This window comes from Procambarus clarkii, chromosome 93 (assembly GCF_040958095.1).
Source record: "Procambarus clarkii isolate CNS0578487 chromosome 93, FALCON_Pclarkii_2.0, whole genome shotgun sequence".
In the NCBI taxonomy this organism is placed as follows: domain Eukaryota; kingdom Metazoa; phylum Arthropoda; class Malacostraca; order Decapoda; family Cambaridae; genus Procambarus; species Procambarus clarkii.
In genome coordinates this window covers 455,001-476,747 of record NC_091242.1, presented here as the reverse complement: position 1 = coordinate 476,747, position 21,747 = coordinate 455,001, and the positions used below count along the sequence as shown (strand labels likewise).

The window sequence follows — 21,747 nt, the reverse complement described above, 5'->3', positions numbered from 1 at the left end:
ACTGAACTGCATAATCTAAATGGGGCCTAACTAGAGCAAGATATAGCTTGAGAACCACACCAGGTGTCTTGTTACTAACGCTGCGATTAATAAATCCAAGTGTCCGATTTGCCTTATTACGAACATTTATGCATTGATCCTTTTGTTTTAAATTCTTACTAATCATAACTCCCAGATCCCTTTCGCAATCCGACTTCGCAATCACAACACATAAGAACATAAGAACATAAGAACAAAGGTAACTGCAGAAGGCCTATTGGCCCATACGAGGCAGCTCCTATTCTATAACCACCCAATCCCACTCATATACTTGTCCAACCCGTGCTTGAAACAATCGAGGGACCCCACCTCCACAATGTTACGCGGCAATTGGTTCCACAAATCAACAACCCTGTTACTGAACCAGTATTTACCCAAGTCCCTCCTAAATCTAAACTTATCCAATTTATACCCATTGTTTCGTGTTCTGTCCTGTGTTGATACTTTTAATACCCTATTAATATCTCCCCGGTTATGTCCATTCATCCACTTGTAAACCTCTATCATGTCACCCCTAACTCTTCGCCTTTCCAGTGAATGCAACTTAAGCTTTGTTAATCTTTCTTCATATGAAAGATTTCTAATTTGGGGAATTAACTTAGTCATCCTACGCTGGACACGTTCAAGTGAATTTATATCCATTCTATAATATGGCGACCAAAACTGAACTGCATAATCTAAATGGGGCCTAACTAGAGCAAGATATAGCTTGAGAACCACACCAGGTGTCTTGTTACTAACGCTGCGATTAATAAATCCAAGTGTCCGATTTGCCTTATTACGAACATTTATGCATTGATCCTTTTGTTTTAAATTCTTACTAATCATAACTCCCAGATCCCTTTCGCAATCCGACTTCGCAATCACAACACCATCTAGCTCGTATCTTGTAACTCTATCATCATTACCTAACCTCAGAACTTTACATTTATCAGCATTAAACTGCATCTGCCAATCCTTTGACCATTTCAAAACCCTATCTAGATCAACTTGAAGTGATAGTGAGTCCTCCTCCGAATTAATTTCCCTACCGATTTTCGTATCATCGGCAAATTTGCAAATGTTGCTACTCAAACCTGAATCTAAATCATTTATATATATTATAAACAACAGAGGTCCCAGGACAGAGCCTTGAGGCACTCCACTTACAACATTTTCCCACTCTGACTTGATTCCATTTATACTAACTCTCTGTTTCCTTTGGTATAGCCATGCCCTAATCCAGCTTAATATAGCACCCCCAATACCATGAGACTCTATCTTTTTAATCAGTCTTTCATGTGGCACTGTATCAAAAGCTTTGCTAAAGTCAAGGTATACAACATCGCAATCCTTACCACTATCAACTGCCTCAACAATGCTAGAATAAAAAGATAACAAATTTGTTAAACATGAACGGCCATTTATAAAACCATGTTGCGACTCAATTATTAATTTATGTTTTTCAAGATGAAGACGAATTTTATTTGCTATTATAGATTCGAGTAACTTTCCCACAATAGACGTTAGGCTAATTGGTCGATAGTTAGACGCAAGTGATCTATCTCCTTTCTTAAAAACTGGTATCACATTAGCAACTTTCCAAAACTCTGGCACTCTGCCTGACTCTATTGATTTATTAAATATGGTTGACAGTGGGTCACAAAGCTCCTCTTTGCATTCTTTAAGCACCCTGGCAAACACTTCATCCGGCCCTGGGGATTTGTTTGGTTTGAGTTTTACTATTTGTTTAAGAACATCCTCCCTGGTAACTGCTAAACTCGTCAACCTGTCCTCGTCCCCACCCACATAGACTTGTTCGGCTGAAGGCATATTGTTAAGTTCCTCTTTAGTAAATACAGATACAAAATATTTATTAAAAATACTACTCATCTCTTCATCACTATCTGTTATTTGACCTGTCTCAGTTTTTAATGGACCTATCCTTTCCCTAGTCTTAGTACGATATAACTGAAAAAACCCTTTAGGATTTGTCTTTGTTTGCCCTGCTATGCGAACTTCATAGTTTCTTTTTGCTTTCCTTATCTCTTTTTTAACATTTCTAACCAGTTGTACGAATTCCTGTTCTAAAGTGACCTCCCCATTTTTAATCCTTTTGTACCAAGCTCTCTTTTTACCTATAAGGTTCTTCAAATTCTTTGTTATCCACTTGGGGTCATTAGTATTCGATCTATTCAATTTGTATGGTATACTACGTTCCTGTGCTTTGTTTAGAATATTCTTAAATAAGTTATATATTGAATCCACATCGAAATCCCCATTTAAGTCACCTATCGCTGGGTTCATGTCTCGCTCCAAGACCGGCCCACACCCCATACCCAAGACTTTCCAATCAATTTGACCCAAAAAATTTCTTAGGCTATTAAAATCAGCTTTTCGAAAATCTGGCACTTTAACAGAATTTTCTCCTACTGGTCTATTCCATTCTATGCTAAATCTGATTTCTTTGTGATCACTGCTCCCTAGCTCACTCCCTATTTCGATGTCATTAATTTGCGTTTCCCTGTTAGTTAACACTAAATCTAAAATATTATTTTCCCGTGTTGGTTCCTTAATGTGTTGCGTAAGAAAGCAATCGTCAATTAATTCTAGAAAATCTTCTGCTTCACTATTCCCTGTTTTGTTCAACCAGTTTATTCCGCTAAAATTAAAGTCACCCATGACATAAATACTGTTAGATCTAGATGCTCTAGATATTTCATCCCATAGATGCTTTGCTTCCATTCTGTCTAAATTTGGTGGCCTATATATTACTCCTATTATAATATTATTAGCTTTTTCGTTTAATTCAATCCAAATAGTTTCTGTGTGTGGCTCTGTTTTGATTCCCTCTTTGAGACTACATTTCAAATTGTCCCTAACATATATGGCTACTCCACCTCCTCGTCTAATATATCTATCTGTGTGAAATAGTTTAAATCCATATATTTGATATTCAGCTAATAGTTCTCTATTTTCTACATTCATCCACGTTTCGGTAAGTGCAATAATATCTATTTTTTCTGTGCAGACAAGAGCATTTAATTCGTTAATTTTATTTCTTAGACTTCTACTGTTAGTGTAATATACCCTAAGTGAATTGTTATTTTGCGGACCCTCTCTTTCCCTGATCGTTTTGCCAATTCCTTTCTCCCACAAACACATACTTTTATTACCTCCTTCCTCGAAATCAATTCCCATACCTCTATCTACTAACAGTTTAAACCCAAACAAACACCTCTAACCACTTCTTCTAACGAGTTCGCAACAGCAACAACCCCAGCTCTCGATAGATGCACCCCATCACGAGCATACATTTCATTTCTTCCATAGAAGTGTTCCCAGTTGTCTATGAAAGATATTGCATTTGATTTGCAATATCTTTCCAGCCGGCAATTGACACCAAGTGCCCTCGATATCCATTCATTTCCCACTCCCTTTCTTGGAAGAATGCCACATATGATCGGGATTCCTCCCTTGCTCCTAACTAACTCTATGGCTGTTTTATACCTCTGAATCAGTTCCTCACTCCTAACTCGACCAACATCATTTCCTCCCACGCTAATGCAAATAATGGGATTGTTCCCATTCCCAGCCATAATATCATTCATGTTGTTTATAATATCACCAATGCCAGCTCCGGGATAGCAAACCCTTAACCTGTTCCCCCTATCTCTAGCACAAAACGTTCTATCCAAATACCTTATCTGGGAATCTCCCACAACTAATGTTTGCTTAGGTACTTCCTTTACTTTCTGAGGGGCCTGCGCTTCCTTTCTCTTCGTTGCTTTCCCTTTTGCGCGATCCACAGTCTCTCCACAGCATTCGTCCTCCAAAACGTCAAATGAATTAGAAGTTGCTATGGCGTTTGAAGGCGGCTTTATCAAAGTCTTCTTAAGGCCCCTGTCTTTCACAACTCTCCAAGACGAGGTCCCTTTACTGCTGGTCTCCTCCTTCGTTACTTCTCGTTGTTCTTTCAGCTGACGCACCTCCTCCCGCAGAAAGTCCAACTCTGTCCTCAGGGCTCCCACTAGAGTCACCAGGTCCTTAACTACAACTTCCATATTGCAATGATAATATAACAACACTCAGGAGCTCCGGTTAACACAACCTCTCACTGTGAATTCACCTGACCGACTCAAACACCATCTAGCTCGTATCTTGTAACTCTATCATCATTACCTAACCTCAGAACTTTACATTTATCAGCATTAAACTGCATCTGCCAATCCTTTGACCATTTCAAAACCCTATCTAGATCAACTTGAAGTGATAGTGAGTCCTCCTCCGAATTAATTTCCCTACCGATTTTCGTGTCATCGGCAAATTTGCAAATGTTGCTACTCAAACCTGAATCTAAATCATTTATATATATTATAAACAACAGAGGTCCCAGGACAGAGCCTTGAGGCACTCCACTTACAACATTTTCCCACTCTGACTTGATTCCATTTATACTAACTCTCTGTTTCCTTTGGTATAGCCATGCCCTAATCCAGCTTAATATAGCACCCCCAATACCATGAGACTCTATTTTTTTAATCAGTCTTTCATGTGGCACTGTATCAAAAGCTTTGCTAAAGTCAAGGTATACAACATCGCAATCCTTACCACTATCAACTGCCTCAACAATGCTAGAATAAAAAGATAACAAATTTGTTAAACATGAACGGCCATTTATAAAACCATGTTGCGACTCAATTATTAATTTATGTTTTTCAAGATGAAGACGAATTTTATTTGCTATTATAGATTCGAGTAACTTTCCCACAATAGACGTTAGGCTAATTGGTCGATAGTTAGACGCAAGTGATCTATCTCCTTTCTTAAAAACTGGTATCACATTAGCAACTTTCCAAAACTCTGGCACTCTGCCTGACTCTATTGATTTATTAAATATGGTTGACAGTGGGTCACAAAGCTCCTCTTTGCATTCTTTAAGCACCCTAGCAAACACTTCATCCGGCCCTGGGGATTTGTTTGGTTTGAGTTTTACTATTTGTTTAAGAACATCCTCCCTGGTAACTGCTAAACTCGTCAACCTGTCCTCGTCCCCACCCACATAGACTTGTTCGGCTGAAGGCATATTGTTAAGTTCCTCTTTAGTAAATACAGATACAAAATATTTATTAAAAATACTACTCATCTCTTCATCACTATCTGTTATTTGACCTGTCTCAGTTTTTAATGGACCTATCCTTTCCCTAGTCTTAGTACGATATAACTGAAAAAACCCTTTAGGATTTGTCTTTGCTTGCCCTGCTATGCGAACTTCATAGTTTCTTTTTGCTTTCCTTATCTCTTTTTTAACATTTCTAACCAGTTGTACGAATTCCTGTTCTAAAGTGACCTCCCCATTTTTAATCCTTTTGTACCAAGCTCTCTTTTTACCTATAAGGTTCTTCAAATTCTTTGTTATCCACTTTGGGTCATTAGTATACGATCTATTCAATTTGTATGGTATACTACGTTCCTGTGCTTTGTTTAGAATATTCTTAAATAAGTTATATATTGAATCCACATCGAAATCCCCATTTAAGTCACCTATCGCTGGGTTCATGTCTCGCTCCAAGACCGGCCCACACCCCATACCCAAGCCTTTCCAATCAATTTGACCCAAAAAATTTCTTAGGCTATTAAAATCAGCTTTTCGAAAATCTGGCACTTTAACAGAATTTTCTCCTACTGGTCTATTCCATTCTATGCTAAATCTGATTTCTTTGTGATCACTGCTCCCTAGCTCACTGCCTATTTCGATGTCATTAATTTGCGTTTCCCTGTTAGTTAACACTAAATCTAAAATATTATTTTCCCGTGTTGGTTCCTTAATGTGTTGCGTAAGAAAGCAATCGTCAATTAATTCTAGAAAATCTTCTGCTTCACTATTCCCTGTTTTGTTCAACCAGTTTATTCCCCTAAAATTAAAGTCACCCATGACATAAATACTGTTAGATCTAGATGCTCTAGATATTTCATCCCATAGATGCTTTGCTTCCATTCTGTCTAAATTTGGTGGCCTATATATTACTCCTATTATAATATTATTAGCTTTTTCGTTTAATTCAATCCAAATAGTTTCTGTGTGTGGCTCTGTTTTGATTCCCTCTTTGAGACTACATTTCAAATTGTCCCTAACATATATGGCTACTCCACCTCCTCGTCTAATATATCTATCTGTGTGAAATAGTTTAAATCCATATATTTGATATTCAGCTAATAGTTCTCTATTTTCTACATTCATCCACGTTTCGGTAAGTGCAATAATATCTATTTTTTCTGTGCAGACAAGAGCATTTAATTCGTTAATTTTATTTCTTAGACTTCTACTGTTAGTGTAATATACCCTAAGTGAATTGTTATTTTGCGGACCTTCTCTTTCCCTGATCGTTTTGCCAATTCCTTTCTCCCACAAACACATACTTTTATTACCTCCTTCCTCCAAATCAATTCCCATACCTCTATCTACTAACAGTTTAAACCCAAACAAACACCTCTAACCACTTCTTCTAGCGAGTTCGCAACAGCAACAACCCCAGCTCTCGATAGATGCACCCCATCACGAGCATACATTTCATTTCTTCCATAGAAGTGTTCCCAGTTGTCTATGAAAGATATTGCATTTGATTTGCAATATCTTTCCAGCCGGCAATTGACACCAAGTGCCCTCGATATCCATTCATTTCCCACTCCCTTTCTTGGAAGAATGCCACATATGATCGGGATTCCTCCCTTGCTCCTAACTAACTCTATGGCTGTTTTATACCTCTGAATCAGTTCCTCACTCCTGACTCGACCAACATCATTTCCTCCCACGCTAATGCAAATAATGGGATTGTTCCCATTACCAGCCATAATATCATTCATGTTGTTTATAATATCACCAATGCCAGCTCCGGGATAGCAAACCCTTAACCTGTTCCCCCTATCTCTAGCACAAAACGTTCTATCCAAATACCTTATCTGGGAATCTCCCACAACTAATGTTTGCTTAGGTACTTCCTTTACTTTCTGAGGGGCCTGCGCTTCCTTTCTCTTCGTTGCTTTCCCTTTTGCGCGATCCACAGTCTCTCCACAGCACTCGTCCTCCAAAACGTCAAATGAATTTGAAGTTGCTATGGCGTTTGAAGGCGGCTTTATCAAAGTCTTCTTAAGGCCCCTGTCTTTCGCAACTCTCCAAGACGAGGTCCCTTTACTGCTGGTCTCCTCCTTCGTTACTTCTCGTTGTTTTTTAAGCTGACGCACCTCCTCCCGCAGAGAGTCCAACTCTGTCCTCAGGGCTCCCACTAGAGTCACCAGGTCCTTCACTGAACACTGCCTTTGTTCTTATGTTCTTATTGTCAGTTTTGCTAGCGCGATCTACTCTGGTGAGAGCGTCCAGAGTTGAGAACTTGGTCGGAAAAGGAGTTGGAGAAATAAAAGGTTCGGAACCACTGCTCTAAACGGTTGCCTCCGCCTGTTCTGGCGCTGCAGTTGATACCACCCGAGACAATCACCACCACCTTATTTTAGTGAAATTGTAAAATACGACGAGGAAGCGAAGACGCAGGATTATTAAAACCATTTTAAAGTGGCCAGCACGCTCGGATATTAAGGCTCTAAGAGGGAGTTGCGCAGATGGGGGCTTGGGGGAGGGTGGTGGGAGAGAGGGGGAGGGGGTGTAAATGCAAAAGAGAAACAATGAAGAAGACAATTGAGATGGAAGAGAATGAGAATAATGTCAGTATGATGACTCGGGTGGAAATAAGGAAGGATAGCGGGAAATGCCAGAGGCGAAACTAAAGAATCTGGCGAGATACTGAGAGCGGTCTCATTTGTTTCGTTTCCGGTTTGTGATTAAAGGGTCTGGTAAGGGGGGGAAGGTGGATGGAGGTGGTGTACGTGTTGGAGAGATGACAGGTGATCCAGTTCTTTGGTCTTCATGACCTAGTTTACCGACACGGTAAGTTATTGTTCGTAGATGATCAGAAGAGCATCTGTTACTGTTACAGCGTGTAAAAAAGGTAGATAATGCGAAAATTTAAAATATTTTATCAAGGACTGAGTGTGGAGGTCTGAAAGAAAAAGCTGGGCAGTTTTCTGCACATTAAGTGCCAGACGAACCAGGCTATAGTGGATATGTGACGCTTCGGGCAGCTGCAAGCAACAGCCTGTTAGACCAAGCTCTCTCAAGTCAAGCCTGGCCCAAGGTCGGGCTTGAGGAGTAGAACAACTCTCAGAATCCTCTCTAGGTAAAATCCAGGTAACGAGTAGATCTGAAGAGCACCTTAAGTTAATAATGCGTCACTAACCTAGATGTTGGTGTGACTATCAGCAAGTTTAATGAGAGGAAGGTTGGGAATAAGAACGAACTCTCACGAATCTCCGGACCACCAGGAAGACTTCATGGTGCAGTTAAGCGGCAGATGAAGTTTTAAATTTTATTACCAGAAACTTCAACAATCGTCGAAACCTCAAACATCGTCCTCCAATATTTTTATCCTGGGTGAGACCCCACGTTGACTGCGAATATTATATATTACATGGATATTTATTCCCGAAGCTCGAATGAAACTGTAATTCCTGGTCACCTTGTATATTCTTTCTGCTCTATGGTCTAAGGGAGCCGGTCGGCCGAGCGGACAGCACACTGGACTTGTGATCGTGAGGTCCCGGGTTCGATCCTGGGCGCCGGCGAGAAACAATGGGCAGAGTTTCTTTCACCCTATGCCCCTGTTACCTAGCAGTAAAATAGGTACCTGGGTGTTAGTCAGCTGTCACGGGCTGCTTCCTGGGGGTGGAGGCCTGGTCGAGGACCGGGCCGCGGGGACACTAAAGCCCCGAAATCATCTCAAGATGGTTCTGCGTGGTTTTCGTCTGTATTCTGTAATGATTTTAATTGGGACCTCCAAAAAAAATGTCTATATTGGAACGGATATTGAACGTTGGCATTTTATGACACTTATTTTTTTACTTATTTGTTTACTTATTTTTTTTACCAAACTTGGAGGTTTGCTGTATTTTTTAATGGATGGTACTCAAGGTTTGTTTGTCGTATAATGAGGATCTTAAACAAATTGTCGGTCAAATAGGCTAAGGGATGAGAAAAAGCATTGGGGCGAGTACTGTACTCTGAAACATATTATCTACTCGGTCACTTTAGGAGTCTAGGTACAGTACCAACTCTGAGATTGGTCGGCCTAGCGCTCTCCGTGTTGATCGAGTGACGGTCATGTGCTTTCAGAGACGGCTGTATTGTGTTGCCCTTCGATCGTGTCTTTTTCTACGGCGGTCGTGTTCCTACTGACCTCCCCGTGGTGGGGGATACCTTGAGGTGCTTCCGGGGCTTAGCGTCCCCGCGGCCCGGTCGTCGACCAGGCCTCCTGGTTGCTGGACTGATCAACCAGGCTGTTGGACGCGGCTGCTCGCAGTCTGACGTACGAGTCACAGCCTGGTTGATCAGGTATCCTTTGGAGGTGCTTATCCAGTTCTCTCTTGAACACTATGAGGGGATACCTATTTTGTATTTTATTATTTTCTAGTTATTTATTAATTAACATTGTTAATAATCGTGAAATTTTAATTTTTTACGTAAATATTTATTTTGTGACATACAAATTACGCGCCTAAATTAAATTTTCGTGGAAATATTCCACAAGTTTCTCGGTTCAAGCTTCAAAGGAAAAACCAGTTTGGTTTGGTTCACTTTCAGAAGAAAAGTTGGGCAAGCAACTTTGCCCAATCCAGAATAATCCGAGGAAACTTTACACTTGAAACTACTCTTAACACAAAAGCCGCAAATAAACGTTGAGGTCTGTACTGGACGAGATATAACATTGTATTAGGTCATGTTTATGAGGTGTTGTGGCTGTAATGTGTTTTTTATTCATGTTGCAATGGCGGCGATGATGAATGTGCAAGCTGGCAGTCATCATGACAACATGATGCAGGGCTCGCGAGGAACCCTCAGCTGGGGAAAGGAGAGGTTATCTTTAGGTTATCCTGAGATGATTTCGGGATCCCCGCTTCCCGGTCCTCGACCAGGCCTCCTTTTTGTTACACACCCCCAGGAAGCAGCCCGTAGCAGCTGTCTAATTTCCAGGTACCTATTTACTGCTAGGTAACAGGGGCATGAGGGTGAAAGAAACTCTGCCCATTTGTTTTCGCCTCCACCGGAGATCGAACCCGGAACCTTAGGACTACGAATATATTGAAAGTATTGAAAGTAAGTATTGAAAATATTGAAAGTAATTTACAAACTCAAAATAGATGACTTTCCACCTTGGAAACTATCCCTATAGGCCTACCTGTGCAAGCATGCCTCACATAGAATGATGGAAGACCATGTAAAATAGTAGTATATATTGATAAGTGGAGGAGGAAAAGGAGATCTGCAGGAGCAGAAGAGGTGAAGGAAGAAGCTGCAGGAAAGATGTGAGGGGTATGATGAGCACGATTGACACTAGTAAGTAGAAAGGGTTATCCTTTAAACGTAGGTTTTAGCCTAAGTATTGTCTTCCCTCCTGCTATCTTCATGTGTCGATGATTATCAAGTTTGGTTGCTGTATGGTCTGGGCCAAGTTCCGTTGGCATTTTGTCGGGAATTTTTCAATATGTTAAGTCAAATCAGTTTAGTGTTCTTAAGATACTCGAGGATACTTACGATCAGAAAAAAACCCTGACCATAAAACAGGTGTTAACACGTTAGAAAATTTTATCCGCGCCCTACCAGGGTAGCGAGTGCAATTGCGTCACTTTGTCAGTCGGGTGGACAAATTAAAGTTTAATTAGCCTCATTCAGGCGTCTGATGCCTAGGAAACCTGACCTGGGCTGGTAAGTTCGTCTTCTCATTTAATTAGTCAACACTTCAAACAACTCAGCAAGTGAAGATATACCACTGGAGGGATTGAAAGCGCCACTCGTCTCTGTTTTCACCAGTTTCTATAGTTATTAAGGTTAGTGACACGATGTTAAGCAGACAGTATTTTTGTTTCGCCATTCAATTTTGTTAAAGTGAACTCACGTATGAACTTTGTGTTAAAAATAAGTCTGATTCCAGCTAATATCGGAACTGTGTGTTAGCGGTGGACTGTCTTACATAAATGTTAAAAATGAAAATCGGTTGGTGCTAACCGTATTATTAAATGTAAGGAGTGCCTTGCGAAACGCATCCCTAGGCGTCAGACCATAATATAGTGTGGAAATGACATAGTTTACGGAATTTGATGATTGTGATGCGTCAATTACCATTCTCGTCGGTAAAAACCCACCTGATGCAGCTTATAATTCATTGGTTCCTGTAAAAATAATTCGAATGCAGTGTCATTTGGCCTCGTGACGTCACTTGCAAGGGATGAATACATTGCTTGTCTATTCAAGCCTGATCTGCGTACTGTTACAATTTAAATTTTTTGGTATTTGTAAATTCGACTCATGATATTTTTGGGGTTTGAACGCCTTAGCTGGATCTGTAAAAATAAACTCGTTTTTCCTGTTAACCAAGATTTAAAACACGTTCTGCTTATATGATGAAAGTCAACGACTTGAGAATGGTCCAGGACGGACCGAAACGTCGTCGTCCCTTCACCTTCTAGTGTGTGGTCTGGTCAACATACTTCAGCCACGTTATTGTGACTCATCGCCTGCAAAGTCAACGACTTGCCCAGATATAAGGCTGGATAAACGGGAGGCGAAAAGTGAGGAAAGGTACAGTATTTGACAACACGCGCACATCCTCAGAGGAAAAAATACTCTAAGTGGAAATTCTTCTTAGAACGTTATATCTTTGCTCATAACCTACGTGGAATACGTAATACGTGGAAACCTAGTCCAGTGTGAGGTGGTAACAGTAATTTTAACAGAACTCTACACGGAGTGCACACAGTTACAGCCCCGCTCCTGTATCAGGTAAGTTCACTACGGGTTCACCATAGCCCGTGCTACTCGGAACTTATGTTTCGAGCAGCTGAATCTAAAACAAGAACAACGGAGGGCAGTAGTAGTGGCTAAGAGTCAGCAGGAGTAATGATTGGCCAGAGTATGCCTCCTCTCCTTTAAAAGTGTAAGTTTTCATCTACGGCATAGTTTTATTCCAGAGTCTCCCCCGTCTGCAACTGCCGGAGGAAGGTCAGACTGGGTATTAAAACTTTTATTTTTATATCTGTAAATCGCCGATAGAACTTTAGGGTTGTACAGGGGTTGTAATTTTTTGTTTTTCTCTGGAGTAGATAACTTGAATGTAGAGCAAAACGTCACCCGTTATCTACTCTTGCTGCTGTTTACTGAACTATATGTTTAACACTTCTCTAACCCTGTCCATGGAGGACAGAAGAAAATGTATATATGCTGGTTAGCATTGTAAATGTGTGGCCACGTCTGTGGTAGAAAATAATAATAATAATAATAATAAAAAAAACTGCTGCTTCCCTCTTTGGTCTCTCGTTTTATACTTTTCCTCTTTTTTTTTTCTTTATCTTTCTCTGCTTTTCTTTCACTCTCCTTAATTATATTTCTCCCCCCCCCCTCGTCCCCATCTCTTCCTCCCTCCCCCCCCCCTTCCTCTCCTCCCTCCCCCCCCCTTCCTCTCCTCCCTCCCCCCCTTCCTCTCCTCCCTCCCCCCCTTCCTCTCCTCCCTCCCCCTCTTCCTCTCCTCCCTCCCCCCTTCTCCTCTCTCCCTCTCTCTCTCCTCCCTCCCTTCCCCAGTTCCTCTCCTCCCTCCTTCCCTTCCCCCTCTTCCTTTTCTCTTGCTCCTCTCGCCCTTGTGTGCTTGCATTTGTGTGTATGTGCACATGCACGCGCATACAGGTGTGTTGGTGCGTGTCGGCGCGGTGCGTGCGAGCTAGTGAATAATACAGACGGGTTGCAGGTGTGGGTAGGCGAGGCGGGTGGCAGCGGGGTTGTGAAGGTTTATGGGCGGAGAGAGCGCCACCACGTTGATGTATCGTCAGGGAGAGTGAGGAAGAAGAGATGGAGACGTAGGGGGAGCTTTGTGATATGGAGGGGTGGGTGGGGGGGGCTGGAGCTTGGGTTAGACATTTTTTACATAAGACATTGCACGAGGAAACGGAAATGAGCTCTCCTTGAGGCGAGGGCAGGTGTGCGCCTTTTCTCTATCATCATGTCCTGTTTTGTCTATAGATGCGCTCGATTATCGATGTCGGCGCTCTGTTACCTTTATCGGCACATTGGGTCCACGTTCTGTTTATTGGAGGAGCTGAAGGTGATAGCGTACAAGGATTGGTATTTTGAGAGCGTTGGTAATTTGTGAATGGGAGAAAGAAATGTGTGAATGAATAAAGCTGCCTGTTGCTCCAGGTTGTCCACTACTGGCGGTATTTGAGGGCGTTGCGGAGCGTTGCTGGATGATTGCCTCTGGTAGTGCAGTGTGTATATTTGAGGAGGGCAGCGGTGCTCGCGACCCACCTGTTGGCCCCCGACGGCGGACACTGTAACACTGCCTGGCTCTCCTGCCGGTGACTCTGGCTGCTGTGCTGCTGCTGCTGCTGCAGGTTGACCTGTTCGAATTTTGTCTTTTAACTTTGATTTAGTTGCAGATCTAGGAGGCTTCCACGAGTTTTTATTGCAGTTTAATTGTTGACCACCCGTGCTCGGTGGTCAATACTTGTTTCCTCCAGCCCATCCTCCCATAATGTTAATATTTATAGGAACTGTTTGGTCAATCATACACAAATCTAATGTGGTACCAGAAAAAAATCACGTTTTGAATACAACAGCACAAATGGCATTCTAAAAATTGGAAATTTATCCAAAGACTCTAATCTAACCTGTCCAGATAATCTCCTTATAATAATCTCCAGATAATCTCCGTATATAAAGCCTTTGTCGTCAGCTAGCCACCACGGGAGACATCTGCCGTCACGCAGGGTGCAGTCGCACCTCCACAGATCTCCAGTTATCTATTGATACTGGTAATGGCTCAAAAGGGCCACCACTTACGGGCTATTCATGCCCGTGCCACCTTTTGGGTGGCTTAATCAGTCATTCATCAGCTAGCCACCATCCTGTCTCACTAATGGCAATAGTTGCTTTACTGTGCTGAATGAGTGCCAAGTTCCTTGCCTGCCTACCATTTGCTCGACTGCCTCCAGTCACCCATGCTTTCCGCCACTCTTCCTTGTCGCATCGGTGACCGTATCCACTTACCGCTAAATTAACTACACTACGTGAGAAAATAATTTTGAACAGTGTGGTGACTTAAACCGGCATTCTGGTGATTTTCAGACACCTGCCTTAACCCACTCAGCCACGATAGGATGAAAGTTGCGTCCCAAGTAGCAACTCGACTCGCTGTCGTTACTGATGAAGAAACCATCTTGATTTATGTTTGTGAAAATTCATTCCTTGTGCGCAAGCCGGTAGATAAATATTCCTTGTTGCTTTCCTAGAAGACGTGGCTATGCAACTACAAGTGTGCTCTCATCTGGATTACTGTATCCAAGCCTGACGATCTTAATTTCAAGACGACATATCTGCTTTGGGTAAAGTTCAACATGGTGACAAGTCACCCTCGAACTGAATCAACTATACCAGAAACGGTTGAGAGCCACAGGACTAAGTCTACAATCCAGATATGACGGCTGAACTGACAAAGACCTTTATAATACTGAATACGGCGGAAGATATTCATCCTGATCACTAAATGTAATGTATACAAGGGGCACCAGCTTCAAGCTTAAATTAACATGCCACAATGTAGGACCCAGTTGGGTCCTCACTCGGGGCAAGGTCTTAACGGGTTGAGAATAGCTTGAGCTCCTTCATCCTTGTGTGTGTATTTATACTTCGATAAACTTATTTAAATTCAATTTCAATTCATGTAGGACCCATAGAATCTGCCAAAGCTGTAAATACCAAGACATTACTTCAGTTTAAAATTCTTCAAAAATCCTCAGGAATCTTTGACAAGTCGCGGGTTTTCTATCCCCGTCGAGCCAACTTAAGATGGTGGTCTTCAGGAAAAAAGTTACGATTATAATGTATGTTCCCGGACGCAGGTTCGAATCCTCATCACGGCCCTTGTGGATTTGTTTATAATGTATGTCATATGTACGTAATTCTGTGGGACTCGATGCTTTTCTTGATGTGTCGTCATACCCCATTTTTTGTATGTAGTGTAATGTGTAATAAACCTAGTACTCAGATACCTCAAGCCTTAATGTAAGTCTTCCCTTATGCATGATCCATTGCTACTGACCAAAACCAGGACTGTTCCTGTTAGATAGAATATTGCTTCACATTATCTGCTCTATACAGAGTTAGAAAAGTTGCTGACCAGGAGGAAGTGAAGATACAGTAATAATTTACTACCAAAATCTACATAATAAAATATCTAAATTATTGGGACCACTAAAAATCCCTGGTGTCGTAGTGATAACGTACTCGCCTTGCGTCTCGCAAGCGATTTAATTTAGGTTCGAGCCCCGATCATGGGCGGCAATCGTTAATTTTTCGCCCATGTTCACTCTGCAGTAATTGGGAACCTGGTTGTTAACAGTTTGTCGGGTCGTGTTACATGGAGAACGAGTAGGCAAAGCATAATATTAGGCATGAGCCTGCTCAAAGCCTGCCAGCAGGAGTGAAAGTAATTATCTGTACCTACCTAGTGTGGTGTGCTAGTGCTGGCTGGGTCGTATTGTGGCGCGCTAGTACTAAATGGTGGTTGTATTAGGAGAGTTGGCTAGGGTGTGGGGTTGGGGGATTGGTTGGTGGATGTATGGAGAATGGTGGATAGGTGTGGCTCGTGTTTGTAAAGGGGGGGGGGGTGAGCAAGGGTGGGAGAGGGGAAGAGGAGGGGGGAGCAGTTACCGTTCTTTCATCGTACTATAATGTCACGCACGTGGTGGGGGTCGTAAACAACGGAGCAGGGAGGGGTTGATTAGTATTAGATAGCCTAAACTCACGCCAATGTTAATTCTCAGTGTCGCTAAACCAGGAGTCAATAGGTAATTAACACAGTGAAAATAGAAGGGGACTGGGATAAGTGATTCGCCTCACTGGGCCACTTCAAGGATGCTTGCACATGTTACCAGTTGGGTGTGGAGAGGTGTGGGGTAGGCGCATGAATGAATGAATGGTTAGATTGTCTCGCGGTGGATAGACGTATGTTTAGGGATAGAATAACAGTTGCTTGGTAAGTTTAGGGGGATCGTATCTTAGGGTGAGGGAGTAGCGCCGGAGTTGATAATGTTAAGCAAGGCTGGAAGTAAGGACAGAGGAAGGAGCGGTGGTGGTGGTGGACTTATTGATTGAGGAGTAAGCAGGAGGGGGAGGGGTCCGTCTGGTGGTGTTTCTGCCAACCTGCTGCCTCCCCCCCCCTCCCCCACCCCCCTCACCTAGCTACCTCTCGTGAGCCTCCCCACCCCATCACCCCCCATCCCCCCCCCTTTCCTATATTAACCACATTTACTGTGCCAGACTATCCTGCTCCCCTGTTACCTAGCAGTAAATAGGTACTTGGGTGTTAGTCAGCTGTCACGGGCTGCTTCCTGGGGGTGGAGGCCTGGTCGAGGACCGGGCCGCGGGGACACTAAAAAGCCCCGAAATCATCTCAAGATAATCTCAAGATCCTAAACAGGACACCTTCAGTTGTCTCCGCCGTTCGGTCTCTGACCAGGTCTGTCCTTAATCCATCTAATGTGTTGTCACGAAATCCATCTTTTGTACCCAACAGGGTCGTGCCACACTATCTACCTGCCCTATTCTGTCTTAACAATCCATTCATCTGTCTTTTCTTGCCATCCACCTGCCCTCTAAACATCTAATGTCTTCGTTCAGGGACCCAGCGCATGAGTGTGGTTCAATAATTTGTTGTATTTGTTAACATAAGCTACTGAGTGAGATCCAAAACTCAAATCACGACGTTAAAGCAATCATCACAATCTTTATTAGACAAGTACGGAAATATGCAGCACCAGCCTGGAATCCACACATTGTGTATTGTAGGGTGTGGATTTAAAAAAGTACAAGGGTTTGAAACGAGATTGGTGCCAGAGTTAAGAAGGTTAAGCTATGAGGATAGGTTAAAGAAACTAGATTTCACAATCGTCTAGGACAAAAGACATAGGGGGACAAGTTAATTAGTGAGAATAAACAAAAGTGGACAAGGACAGCTTCATTAAATGAGGAAAAAATAGGATAAGAGTATACAAGTGGAAGCTATAAGACCTACCATTAATGTATGATGACTTACTGTAAATATGTAGCTCTTGTAATAGCACTTTCTCTAACTAGCTGACATTGTAACTATAAGGTGTGAAGGATAGAAGAAATTGTTTATGTAATAATCTAAGATGAGGTCTGATAAAGACCTTTTTTGCCCTCTGTAATGCTTTTGCGCTACCGCTCACAGGATGAGTATGGGGTGCACAATAAACTAGCCGCCAACAAAGTGGAAGCTGGAAACTCATATGAAAAGAAATGTAAGGAAATACTCACACCGTGTACAGGTGGTAAACACGGGGGAGGCGCTGAGGCTGTGGGAGCCACCTCCAGCCACAAATTCGACTACGAATTAATTCGTCAAAATAATTAAATTATAATGTGATAGGTATAACAAAGCTGAGAGTCAAGTACTAATAGGTGTGTGTACTAGCCTAGTTGTACTAACCTAGTTAGTACAACTGGAATATGTACACCAGTTGAATGACAGTTTAGAGGCAACACCAAAGAGCCGAAGCTCAACCCCCGCAGGCACAACTAGGTGAACGCGCGCGTGCGTGCGTGTGTGTGCTCACCTAGTTGTGTCTGCAGGATCGAGCATTGACTCTTGGATCCCGCCTTTCGAGCATCGGTTGTTTACAGCAATGACTCCTGCCCCATTTCCCTGTGTGTGTGTGTGTGTGTGTGTGTGTGTGTGTGTGTGTGTGTGTGTGTGTGTGTGTGTGTGTGTGTGTGTGTGTGTGTGTGTGTGTGTGTTTTTACTAGTTGTGTTTTTACGGGGGTTGAGCTTTGCTCTTTCGGCCCGCCTCTCAACTGTCAATCAACTGTTCACTAACTACTTTTTTTTTTTTTTTTTTTTTTTTTTTTTTTTTTTTTTTTTTTTTTCCTCTCCACACCACACACACACACCCCAGGAAGCAGCCCGTGACAGCTGACTAACTCCCAGGTACCTATTTACTGCTAGGTAACAGGGGCACTTAGGGTGAAAGAAACTTTGCCCATTTGTTTCTGCCTCGTGCGGGAATCGAACCCGCGCCACAGAATTACGAGTCCTGCGCGCTATCCACCAGGCTACGAGGCCCCGTATGTGTGTGTGTGTGTGTGTGTGTGTGTGTGTGTGTGTGTGTGTGTAATTACCTAAGTGTAGTTACAGGATGAGAGCTACGCTCGTGGTGTCCCGTCTTCCCAGCACTCTTTGTCATATAACGCTTTGAAACTACTGACGGTCTTGGCCTCCACCACCTTCTCACTTAACTTGTTCCAACCGTCTACCACTCTATTTGCGAAGGTGAATTTTCTTATATTTCTTCGGCATCTGTGTGTGTGTGTGTGTGTGTGTGTGTGTGTGTGTGTGTGTGTGTGTGTGTGTGTGTGTGTGTGTGTGTGTGTGTGTGTGTGTGCGCGCGTGTGTGTGTGCGCGTGTGCGGGCGCGCGCACGCATATATATATATATATATATATATATATATATATATATATATATATATATATATATATATATATATATATATATATATGTCGTACCTAGTAGCCAGAACGCACTTCTCAGCCTACTATGCAAGGCCCGATTTGCCTAATAAGGCAAGTTTTCCTGAATTAATATATTTTCTCAAATTTTTTTCTTATGAAATGATAAAGCCACCCATTTCATTATGTATGAGGTCAATTTTTTGTTATTGGAGTTAAAATTAACGTAGATATATGACCGAACCTAACCAACCCTACCTAACCTAACCTATCTTTATAGGTTAGGTTAGGTTAGGGAGCCGAAAAAGTTAGGTTAGGTAGATTAGGTAGTCGAAAAAACATTAATTCATGAAAACTTGGCTTATTAGGCAAATCGGGCCTTGCATAGTAGGCTGAGAAGTGCGTTCTGGCTACTAGGTACGACATATATATATATGCATATACATATATATATGCATATACATATATATATATTCATATGCATATATCCCAGCACTTCACCAATCCAAAATTGTGTAATAAAATATAGTAGTTTATAGTGACATTATTTTCTGTCAGAAGACTCGTCGACACAAGCTGTTCGTATTTGCACTCCTGTTATATGGATACAACATTAATTTATATTAAACTATTTGGCTAATGTTTTCAGCAAGAATAGATATGCGTGTTGTGTATGCCTGACTGTCACTTATTTGTCTTGACTCACCGGGGTTGAGCTTCAGCCCTTTGGTCCCGTCTCTTAACCATATTAGTCCTGTCGTGTACATTAGAAGCTGTGTGGTCTGCCTGCATCGTGAATTCCTCTTGTTCACTAATGAAATGACCAAACCCCATACCAGAAGATGAGACGACGACGTTTCGGTCCGTCCTGGACCATTAGCAAGTCCATTAGCTTGATAATACTGACAAGATATTATCTAATGTCTCTGTGGCTCATTCGTGCACTTCATTTCCATTTATGTCATCCTGTTCATGTATCACTGACGCCATATAGTCTGTCATTGTCTGCCCTGTCTATTCTAATTATTTTGCATGTTGTACTCATGTTTTTCCTGTCTTTTGTCTTGGTGTCGGGTACGTGTTCCCCAGGGGTCATCCCCTAGGGCAGGCCCGTGGCAGTACAATTGAAATTGAAATAAGTTTATTGAGGTAAAATACACACAAAGGGATGAGGTAGCTCAAGCTATTCTCACCCCGTTCAGTACATCGTGTTAATACATACATAGACACACATCACAAAAAATAAACATATTACCGAATATTCTGAGATAAATATATATATTTCCTCCTTTACACTAGTAGTATGGTAACCTACTAATAGTATGGCAGTACAAGTGCGTGCGTCTGGGCCTACTTTTTATGTCCTAGGAGGGAACTATCAGGGGGGAAAGCGCCAAGCCATTACGACATTCCCAGTTGCCATTAGCACTGGGAAGGGGTCAGGATAAGGATTTGGGATGGGACGGGGGAAGGAATGGTGCCCAACCACTTGGACGGTCGGGGATTGAACGCTGACCTGCATGAAGCAGACCGTCGCTCTACCGTCCACCCCAAGTGGATGGAGTTATGTCCTAGGAGCGACATCGCGCTCTTTGAGCCCCACCTCTTAGCTGCCTGTAAGCCTATCTGGTGTAATTGTTTTCATTATTCCTCTGAATATTTTGGACGATTATCGCTGGCTTCTCCCTTAGTTCGCGTGCGTGCATTCATGAGACACACGCACGGTCACTTTCATATTTATTTACCTTTGCCCATCATCGCCCTCGAGAATTATTAACGTCCGAGCGTAAATGGCACTTGGTGGGAGGGAGGGAAGGGAAGGCAACGTATCCTTCCCCTCTACGTCCCTCACCATTCATGGTTCCCTCTTCCTACTCTTTATTAAACTCGCTTCGTGTGGCTTCTCACTCTTACATATTACACTCATCTCTCGCCGAAATTGAAATTGAAATAAGTTTATTGATGTAAAATACACATAAAGGGATGAGGTAGCTGAAGCTATTCTCGCCCCGTTCAGTACATCGTGTTAATACATACATAGACACACATCACAAACAATAAACATATTACCGAACATTCTGAGAGAGAAATATATACATTTCCTCCTTTACATCTCTCGCTTAAGTCCGGCATTCTCTGCTGTTTTCCTCGGGGATTCACTTGCACAAACTCCTGGAATTCAATACAAGTGTAAAGTAATGAAAATGGGAAAGTGAAACCTGTATTTAGCTATATAAAAAAGGTAAGGCAATTACCATTAATAATTTATTACAAATTACTAGCAGAAAAAGACCTGGGAGTAGACATAATCCCAATACTAATGCCAGAAGCTCGTGTGAACAGGACAGCATCATCAGCATGTGTAAAGTTAGCAAATATAAGAACATTGAATAATCTTATCACTGAGGCTTTAAAGTCCACACACATTACATATATGAGACCATTACTCGAGTATGCAGCACCAACACGGAACCCACACCATGTGAAGTGCAAATAATTTACTTGGGAACGTTAAGATGTTTACAACTTGATTAGTACCAGAATTAAGAGAACTCATCTGTGAGAACAGATTGAGAACTCGCCATTAGAACCTTACATGAGGAGAAACAAAGGGGATATAATCACTACATAAAAGATCCAGAGGGGGTATGTGGTCAAAGGAAACACCCATTTCCAGCGGAAGCTGGACAATCAGTTGAATCGTATAAATGTAAGGAAGATATCGTTCCCTGTACGAGTGGTCGGCAAGTGGAATGGATTGAAAGAAGAGGTCTTTGAAACTAAGTCTATCCACAACTTAGGAAAAAATATAATAAAAACGGTTATGTTATGGTAATTGAACGCCACAGGCATAAACGGCCAGGAGGCGGGGCACAAAGCACTAGAACTCTCCCTTAGTCACTGATAGGTTAGCACAATATTTTCTTCCCCGCCTCCGTCTTTTTTTTCCCCCACAGTGCCTCTCCGCCGCTCTCCTTAGTGGCCTCCCCTGGAGAGTGTGTGTGTGAGCTCTCCTGTATTCACCCCACGCCACTTGGACCCCGCCCGGGGACCACCGCCAACACTGTCTACCGTCGGCGGGCATTACCAGTCACCTTACTCTACCT

At 42.3% G+C, this 21,747-nt stretch overlaps 2 protein-coding genes across 6 annotated transcripts in view; one reads left to right on the top strand and one right to left on the bottom strand.

Annotated features, from left to right (window-relative positions):
- Nucleotides 1-21,747, top strand: part of p120ctn (adherens junction protein p120) — a 153,597-nt gene that overhangs the window by 13,001 nt on the left and 118,849 nt on the right. The gene's annotated exons all lie outside the window — the stretch shown is intronic.
- The window catches only part of LOC138359786 (golgin subfamily A member 6-like protein 7), a 17,745-nt gene continuing 9,166 nt past the window's right edge, over nt 13,169-21,747 (bottom strand). Inside the window, exons 2-3 of the mRNA XM_069319488.1 lie at nt 20,752-20,812; nt 13,169-13,509 (exon numbers count right to left, since the gene is read on the bottom strand). Coding sequence (XP_069175589.1) covers nt 13,169-13,509; nt 20,752-20,812 — 402 coding nt within the window. The remainder of the gene's footprint in view (nt 13,510-20,751; nt 20,813-21,747) is intronic.